At 42.3% G+C, this 9,755-nt stretch overlaps 1 protein-coding gene across 1 annotated transcript; it reads left to right on the top strand.

Moving 5' to 3' along the window:
• Positions 1-960: 960 nt before the first annotated feature.
• On the top strand, positions 961-3,223 carry LOC123136614 (probable cation transporter HKT6). Its single transcript, XM_044556041.1, has 3 exons — positions 961-2,240; positions 2,541-2,759; positions 2,866-3,223. Exons 1-3 carry the CDS (start codon positions 1,060-1,062, stop codon positions 3,062-3,064), a joined length of 1,599 nt encoding a protein of 532 aa, XP_044411976.1. The 5' UTR covers positions 961-1,059; the 3' UTR covers positions 3,065-3,223.
• Positions 3,224-9,755: the final 6,532 nt, after the last annotated feature.

Here is a 9,755-nt window from a genome sequence, read left to right as displayed (position 1 = left end):
CTAGTGTAGTATCATAAATGCTCTTATATTATGGGACGGAGGGAGTACATGAAAAGAACTGCTACACATCTAGAAGAACATGACTACAGTAATGCAGGAGGTGTAATTATACTCCCTTTGAACCAGGCTCGAGTCCTCTTTGACTAAGATTTGGATGTCTATTCTTATTCATTAAATAGATATCTAGCTCCTCGCAGGTATCCCTCATTCCTTTCGCAGTTCAAGAAAACAGACATGGTAACTGGTAAGGGGGAGCATACTGATGCCCGGCTAAAAACAACATTTTCGTCAAGTATACAGTGTGCACAATCATTATGATGTTTCCAAGAGAGACATGCAAGTACGTCTTTGTATGACTGCAACCTCTGATTAACCCAGCGTTACAAAATTTGAAATCCAAGATAGATCTGAGTCAAGATTCCACGGAATGAACACTATACGTCTGAGGGTCAGTTCTGGTACACAGGGAACTCAGTAAGACAAGGGAGCCTAATAGCGCCTTAGCTTCCGAAAGGACACGAACCACTTGCTGGATCTGCAGTTCAAGAACACATTTAATCTTTCCAAGTGCCAACTGGATCTGCATGCCGTCAAGGTCTAACTCAGGGAGGCTAAAAGAACGAAAAAGCATCTATCATGTGAAGAAGGCACAATGCAGAGCACAGAATGAAACAACTTTGCACCCAAGAGTGCTCATTCTTAATTTTGCATTTTCACTAGCCTGTAGACTATTTATTGACCCAAATTCAGTAGAGAGCAGAATCCTCTACCAGTACTATGTCAAAGCTATCTTGAATGATGGGATCCATGAAGCAGCCTTGATACTTGGGTCATATTTGTCCACATAAATCCACTACTGCTTTATAATTCCTCTGTACAGCACAGATTTACGAAACACCATAGGTACAAAGTTGAAGGGAGAATATATTTTTTCCACTATAAATAGACAGTACTCAGTGTGACTATACAAGGAACCAGCACCCCCTCCCCCCTTTCCCCGCCTAACCGATCCAAAAGGAGAAAACATTCTCTTTAGTGCCACACAAGTACTAGAAAAGAATGAATAATTCTCTTGTAGTATACCTAAAAAGCCTTCGAACTTTCTGTGCATTTGCACCCACCAAATTGTCTTCTTTTGCCAAATCTGCATGGCAATCTATGAAATACTCCTGCCAGTTCATCTGCCAAACTAACCCACTCTTTATCCAAGTCACCTATTTCACCTTGATCTCATTTGCTGGATATGAAGCTCTGAAGGTCCTGAACTCCCAAGATAAGTCAAATACTCTGAAAGACTTAGACGTGTTGTTTACTTCTGTCTCTGCATCAACTGTCTCAAGCATGGCTACTGTTGAAATGGAGGAATTCTCAAGCAAACAACTCTGGGTTTTGGCAATTTTAATGCTGATTGGTAGTGAGGTATTCACTTCAATACTTGGTCTTCACTTCATGAGGGCTAAATTCAATACAGAAAATTCACTCAACACAAGGGACCACATATCTCATGTTGATATTGAATCTATTAATGTTACAAACTTTGATCCCAACACTAGCCATGGCACAAAAGATGAAGTGTCATTTTCCGAACTCCACCTGGCAAACAAACAGCATGTTGATCCCAAGACAACTGTGCTTTTAGGTGCTGCAGTGACGGTCTATCTTCTAATAACAAACTTAGGGAGCTCCTTAGTTATTTACCTCTACCTTAAGCTAGTACCAGATGCACAAGAAGTTCTGAAGAGAAAAGGGATTGGGCTCTTTCTTTTTTCTGTATTTACGGCTATATCCTCGGTTGCAAACTGCGGCTTCACTCCAGTAAACGAGAATATGATTATCTTCCAGAAGAACTCCGGTCTGCTATTGCTAATTATTCCTCAGATGCTAGTAGGAAATACATTATTTGCACCATGCTTGAGATTCATGGTGTGGTCACTCCAGAAGATTACCGGCAAACAAGAATGGTCTTTCATTCTTGAGCATCCAAAGGCCACCAGATACAGGCATCTTATGAGTACAAGAAAGTCTGCTTATTTAGTTTTAACTGTTGTGGGCTTCATCATTCTGCAAACCATATTGTTTTGCTCTTTGGAATGGAGCTCCGAGGCTATACAGGAAATGAGCAGCTATCAAAAGATAGTAGGTGCTCTTTTTCAGTCAACCAATGCGAGGCATGCTGGTGAAACTATTGTGGATCTGTCAAGCATCTCTTCGGCAATAATAGTCCTATACACCGTCATGATGTAAGTTCCTTCTCTAACCTTCTCCCGGGAATAATAATGCTTGTTACGAAGAATATTTCCTGGATTTACTGCAGCACTTACATTAGTAAAAAAAATCCTGGATTTACTGCATCCTTACATTAGTCAAATAGTGGTTTTACTGACTAAGTAGAATGATACGAAAATATGTCGTACTTAACTAATAGCTATATCTCATATAATAGAGTAAGAGACATCAGATTATATAATGTATGCTATCATTCAGATTAACTATTGTTAAGCTACACTTCTTAACACATGTTTGCACCAACTCATATTTAGGTACCTCCCTGGTTACACTTCACTTTTACCCAATTATGACGATCGGTATTCTAAGGCCGAGAAGAGATACAGCAGAAAAGGGCTATTGGAGGACTGGATCTTCTCCCAGTTGACTTATTTGGCTATCTTTGTCATGCTAATTTGCATCACTGAGCGAGAAGCACTGACCACAGATCCACTTAATTTCAATGTTTTCAGCATACTGTTTGAAGTCGTCAGGCAAGTCACTGAAATCCACTGCATTCTTAAGAGACTCTCGTGGTTCATTTTGCCATGATTATCATTACTGAACTTCTGGCTGATCTGATGAGTGATTATATTGCAGTGCATATGGAAACGTGGGCTTCTCAATGGGTTACAGCTGCAAGAGGTTACTGAAACAAGACGTACACTGCAAGGATGCTTCATTTGGATTTGTCGGAAAATGGAGCGACAAGGGGAAAATGATTCTGATCATCGTCATGGTCTTCGGGAGGCTTAAGGCGTACAATTTGAAGGGCGGAAAAGCATGGAAGCTTAGATAGCATCAACTCTGTGAGGGCCTAGTATTTCCCCTACCAAATATGGTGTGTACCTTCGGACATGGATAAAAACCACACCGTCGCTTTTCCTTCACCAATAATCTGTGTCCACCTTGTAGACGTACAATGCTAGTAAGGATATGAATAAAAATACTAGTATAATAGTACAAAGATAGTAATCACGCACCTACAGGAGTGTTTGGTTTCCATTTACCATAAGCATCATCATACACATCACCCTGGTTCCCTACATCAATGCGACAATACCGAATCATCTGGCCTCCATAATTTACCCTTGGCAGTTCATACCTGATCCATTCTCCGCGCATTCACCGAAAAAGGAAAGCGCGGGCAAATTCGAAGCAAATAACACGGTGGCAAAACTTTTGGAAATCAGAGCTGTTGATCTCGGCCCTAGCACCAAGAGATGTGGTAACATGGTGTCAAATGCACACGTGATAGCACAGTGACTGATGCCTAGTGAGGGATGGACGGGTGCCTCGGTTCCACAACAGTTTCGATACGTGAACAGTGCAGCTAATTGCAGGCAACCATCCTAAGTCAAACCACGGACACGCACCCCTTGCCGGTAACCTAGAATGACCTCTTACGATCGCAGCAATCCGCGCCGCGATGGAGCGGAACCGCGGATGGCAGCGGCCGAGATGGTGAACCGTCTGATTAGCGGGACGAGCTCGAGAGAAGTACCTGCATCTCGCGGGGTGGAAGCGACGGCGCGGCGGAGGAGCTTGGCAGCGGGAAGGACGAGACGGGCGGGCGGGCGGGGGGGGGGGGGGGGGGGGGGGCGGCGGGGGGGGGGGGGGGGGGGGGCGCACGCCGGCGAGTGGCCGACCCGCGCGCCGCGAGTGGTGAGGCCTATTCAGTTCGTTCACGGGCCTGTAACTTCGCTCGGCCCGATTAGTTTGTTTTCTCCGTCGACAAAACAGGCCCGTGAACAAGGGATATGATATGAAGTTACAGGCCCGTGAACAGGGGATATGAAAAAAGACATAGTTTGGAAGTTAGACCTTTTTATAGGACTCTCTTTCAATTTCAAAAAAGAGGACGTTTGAAACTTTTAACAGGCGTAATCGTGAGTCAACAAGTGACTCGAACTGTGTGTAAAAAAAGAAGCATTTTTTTACAGAATATTTTTCAAACTAAAAATAAAAAATACAATACAATAGTCAATATTTCTTATAATAGATATACTTAATTATATCATAAGAATCTTAAGATATTTTTCGACTAGATAGAAATAGTAAATTTGTATGAAGTTACAGGCCCGTGAACAGAGTATACTTACAGGCTACATGCCTATGGGGCGAGAAAACAGAGTAGAGTATATAATACTATGAATATATATTTGTGAAATTCAATTCGGCTTTTGGAAGCATATGCTCCTGCCCACCAAAAATATTTTTTGCAAATGTCAAAAAGATTTGAAAAAAATAGATGTGTTTTTGTTCACATCAAAATGCTACCTGCAAATTTTTAGGAGGAAAGCTTTAAGTATTTTGATCTGCGAAAAAAAGCAAGTCGAACGACAATTGTTACCTTCAAAAGTTATACTTATTTTTGTCTTTTTATCGACGAAGCACTATCATCCCGTTTCACATGAAAATTGTCAAGCACGGCTGTCACACTAACAAGAACATCTACAAAAAAATAAAATTTTTAAATTTTACTTACTATTTATTTTGAATTTACTGTTCACTAGTGCTCGCATATATATTTTCACCCGAGAGCCAAAAATGGCCCTCCCGCTATATATTTTCCTTTCGAAAGTGCATCAAAAAGTTAGTGCTCGCGTATGACTATGAACTAAAATGGTCAGATTTCTTGTGGTGAAATTAGCTCATTCGTGTTAATGGGTGCTCGTACATTTTCCAAATCTATTTCAGGTTCTCTGACGCTATTTTAGTGTGTGCCTATATTTATAGGGATGAGTGCGCATGTGTACAGTGGCGGAGGACGAAACTATTTTGAGGTGGGGCGAACCCTTGAGCATAATCCATTTTTGACCAATTTGAAGAAAATTTCATAACCAAATTTACCATCCATTCGGTCAGGTTAATAAAAAAAGAAATAGAACAAATATGATTTATTCATCACAAAAAATGCCACTAATCACTGCACTGTAGTTGTAGATTGCAAATCATTATCTGAAAAAAATGCCACTGCAATTTAGGAACAGATTACCTCTGCCCTTCGTCTTTGCTAGTAGCCTCTTCCCTTCCTGTTCATCGTTCCTGCTGGCCGCCGGATACGCGAACACGCGACCACATTCCCGCGCCCTCCTGCTGGTCATTGGCCTCGGATGCACGCTCGCTAATCCTGCTGGCTGCTAAGACATCTCTAACAGATCCCGCAAAATCTCAACCTGCATAAGCCTGTGTTTAATAGTTCGACGAAAATCTCGTTTGCAGATCGAAAACATGCGGAGCAGAACAAAAAACGTATATGAAACTACATAATTTGAAAAAACGCTTCGCGGGAGAAATTGCAACCATAGTAGTTCATCACATACTACATGATCATTCACATGCTTGACGGCGACGACCTCAATCTCCTCTGGCTCCTTCGACCACTCCCTCTTCACGGGGAGAAGCCTCGCGCCGGAAGAGGAAGATCTCGCGGCGTGGGAAGATCTCGCGGCAGAGGACGAGCCCGCGGCCGAGGAGGGCGTACGCCCGTGCTGACGGTCGTATTCCTCCGTCTCGCGGACGAGGAAGCTCGGCGGCAGCGGGAGGCCCCTGTTCGTCCACTTTCTCGCCCCGCGCTTCCTCGCGTCGTCCGAGCGGACACGCCGCTCGCGCTCGGGGTCATCGCCCCCACCGGAGCTGCTCCCGGAGCTGCGGTCGGAGCTCCACATGCGGCCCCACATGGCGGCTGAAGGCGGAAGGGGTTCACCGGCGGCGAGAAATATGAGGAGGGAAGTGAGGAATTGCAGAGAGACGCGGCGACAGGGGATAGGGTTTCGACCCGTATATGCACCGAGAACCCCGTAGATACTGTTTGGGGTGGTTTGCGGGTCACGGTAAAAAAGATTACGGGTCGGGCGAGTATACGGGCTCTTGTTTTAGCCAGAAAAATGAGCCAAGCCCATATACTCACCGGAATTTTACGGGTTTGCGATTTTTGTGGGCTCTGCTAAAGTTGCTCTAAGGTTCATGTCCAGGAAGCATGGCGTGGCGTGGCGGTGTTTTCTATTTGGCGCTGCAGGCGCCCGTTATTGGCAATTTTACAAACGGGCGCCTGCAGGGTGCCGCGCTGGGCCGTCCCATTACAGTACCAGCGACCTCACATATAGAGGTTCGTTCGTCCAGCCACCGCGCCTCAAAGGAGTATATGCTAAAGTTCAACTCTATGCTCTTTTATTCGTTCCTGCTCTAAATTTTTTTTGTTTTCCTTTTTTCCATTTTAGTTTTCTTTTTTTTCCTGGTTTCTTGCCTCATTGATTATTTTCTTCTTAATACGCGAATTCCAAGTTTATCAAATTTGAAGAAAGTCCATTGAATTTGAAAAATAAATCATCAATTGTTAAAAAAAAGTTCACTAAAATCATCAATTCGATGAACTTTTTCCGAATTTGATGATTTTTTTAAAACTCGGTGAACTTGTTTCCAAATTTGTGAACTTTTTGAAAATAATTGATGATTTTTTTTAAAATTTTATGATTTTGTTTCAAATATAGTGAACTTTTTTCAAATCGATTAACTTTTTTGTCAAAGTCGATGAAGTGTTTTCAAATTCAATAAATTTTGAAAAGCGATGAACTTATTTCAAATCCGATGAACTTTTTTCAATTTTGATGAACTTTTTTTAAATTCGATGAACTTTTTCAAAGCCGATGAACTTTTTTCAATTTTGATGAACTTTTTTCAAATCCGATGAACTTTTTCAAATCCGATAAACGTTTTTCAGTTTTGATGAATTTATTTCAAATCTGATGAACATTTTTTAATTTGGATGATTTTTTTTTCAAATTCGATGAACTTTTTAAAATCCGATGAACTTTTGTCAAATTTGATAAACTTTTTCGAAGCTAATGATTTTTTTTTCAAATTCAATAAAGTCTTCAAGATGAACTTTGTCCAAATTCACGAACCTTTTCCATTTTTGCAAAAAAATTTCAATTGGTACAAACCTTTTGAAAATTCTGATTTCTTTTCAATTCATCGTTTTTGTGAATGCGTTTTCCAATTTATGTTTTTCTTTATTCAAATAATTTATAGTGGGTATATAGTACTACTAGTATTTAATGTTTGTACTGAAAGAAGGATCAAATAGCGTTTGTTTCCTGTAGTCATCGACTAATTGGGACTTGGTGTATTGGTTAAAGCGCGTGGGTAGTAACATTGGCGAGTTTTATTTTCTAGCGAACGAAAATGTTGTATATATACGTTTATCTAAAACAGAATCGCCAAAAAATCAAGGTAGGGCGAGTGTCGCTCGCCCTACCGGGAGCTCCACCCCTGCATGTGTATATGTGGAAATCTGATTTAGGAGTTCGGCCAGAGATGCTCTGAGATGAGATGGTACAGTGTGCCGATTTTTCCATGTTTCGGTCTTAAAGCTTAGGGCTCCTTTGATACAAAGGAATTTCATAGAATTTTTGAAGGATTTGGAACCTTAGTATTTTTTCCCTACGATGGTCGTTTGGTTCGTCGGATAGAAATCCTTAAAATCATCATAGGATTCATTTATACTATATATCGGAAGAAACTTTCGTCCAGTCAAACCTCTTTGTTGGATTCCTTTGCTTTCCCTGTGCTAGCAAACACTCTTCCAAATCTTGTAGGGTGCAAGAAAACATGCCACTCTATTCCTGCATTTTTCCTATTCCCACATTTTGAAACTCTTGTGAATCAAAGAGGCCTTTATTCTTTTTACTAATTTAGTTGCTACCACATTGCTATCATAAAATATACTAGCAGGTAGAAGGCACGGCGCACGCCGTGCCTGACAGGAAGCCTGGTCAAGCCTGTTGTTGGCTAAATTGCAGAGATTAACTACTCCCATTTTGGAGATAAGTCAAGTTTGCGTCATAGTGGACATGGCGTTCAAAATGAAGTGGCTAATTTGTTGTAAGATACAAATACAATTCTAGGAAAGATACTTACTGAAAATTGGCTAAAAATGAAACAAGGGCAATCAAGAAATCACAAAAAAGAAAAGAAAAAAATAACGCCCACACGTGTGGCATCTTGCACAGCGCTCATACGCCTTCATCACCACTCATTTTGTCACGTATGAACAGATGACATCAACGGGAATCTTTTTGTTTTCGGTTTAAAAATGTTTTATCTTTTAATTAAAAAATTGAATTAAAAATCTGTTTCCACCTTAAATCCGTCTCGACGAGATCTTCAAAACTAGACCCCATGTTGATATGTTTCGATGAATTTTTTTTTGCCCAAAAGTTGCCATGATGTTTACACTGTAGTTGCCATAGTGCTTAAACTAAAGTTGCCATGTGGCAATTTTAGTTTGTAGAGCATGGCAATTTTAATTTTTGGATGATGACAATTCCAGTATTTTGACCATGAAAATTATTTTTTGTATGGACCATGGCAATTTTAAGTGCATGTATCATGGCAATTTTAGTTATGGTTCGTGGCAAGTCTAGTTTCTTAATTCCATGTTTTATAATATGTCAAAAATTACTTTTAAATGTAGAAGAAAATAGCTAAAACATACCATGCAACTTCAGTGTAAACATCATGCAATTCGTATGCAATAGACATGGCAACTTTTAACCCCCAAAAAATTCATCGAAATATACTGATATGAGATCTAGTTTCGAAGATCTCGCCGCGAGGGATTTAATGGTGAAAACGAATCTTCAATCGGATTTTTCATTTAAGAGATAAAACATTTTAAAAACTGGAAATCCAAAAAAAGATTCTCACATGAATGCATGCGGTGACGTGGCGCAGTCTGTGTGTTATAAGGGGTGTGAGCGGGTTTGACTCTCATCACAAGTGTGGGTGTTAGCGTTGTCCAAAAAGAAGAAGGAAGGTAGTAAATAGAACACCCATTGGACAGTGTTATCCTGATGGAAGCGAGAAAAGGAGACAACAAAAGATGCAAAGGCACATTTTACATTTTGGATACTATCCATCGCTAATTCCAGTTAAGCCCCCGCGTCGCCCCCCCACTCAGGTGACACAGGTGGTACTCCAACCTAGCCGCCGTCGAGGCCGATCCCCCTCCCTCCCCTCCTCCCACCGCAACCGCTGGAGGACAGCGCCGGCCTGTGCCCGGTGGCAGACAGCGGTGGCGGGGGTTCTTCTCGCTCCCGTGTCTCAGGGGCGATGCAGGCCCCCTATGCGCGTGGAGGCGCGGCCGATCTAGCGAAGCGACGACAACGGCTACGGCGGCGGCGGCCGATCTAGCGAAGCGGCGGCGATGGAGGCGGAGGCCACTCCTGCCTCGCGGCGGGCGGTCTATGCTACAGTGGCGCGTCATTCGAATTTGGATTTGCGACGGCATCAAGGGCATAGTGGACTACTTGGCGACACCTCTGATCAGATCTAATCTGGCCGGTGCGACCGGCGGTGGTGGTCATCTTCTCCGTCAGAGGTGGTCGGCCAGAGGCTGGGTGGTCGGATCTTGAGATCTGTCATCTAGTCCCGGCTGCGAGTTGGGAAGACAGAGTTGCCGGTGAAAACCGAGCCGACGGCAGACA

This window comes from Triticum aestivum, chromosome 6B (assembly GCF_018294505.1).
Source record: "Triticum aestivum cultivar Chinese Spring chromosome 6B, IWGSC CS RefSeq v2.1, whole genome shotgun sequence".
NCBI lineage: Eukaryota > Viridiplantae > Streptophyta > Magnoliopsida > Poales > Poaceae > Triticum > Triticum aestivum.
Note: the sequence above shows the minus strand (reverse complement) of the source record. Positions and strands in the feature narration are given on the sequence as shown.

Excerpts from the sequence above, each read along its gene's own strand:
- LOC123136614 (XM_044556041.1), top strand. The coding sequence starts at position 1,060 with ATGAATAATTCTCTTGTAGTATACCTAAAAAGCCTTCGAACTTTCTGT. Across the intron at positions 2,241-2,540 it reads GTCCTATACACCGTCATGAT|GTACCTCCCTGGTTACACTT; the intron begins GTAAGTTCCTTC and ends ACTCATATTTAG. Across the intron at positions 2,760-2,865 it reads ATACTGTTTGAAGTCGTCAG|TGCATATGGAAACGTGGGCT; the intron begins GCAAGTCACTGA and ends ATTATATTGCAG.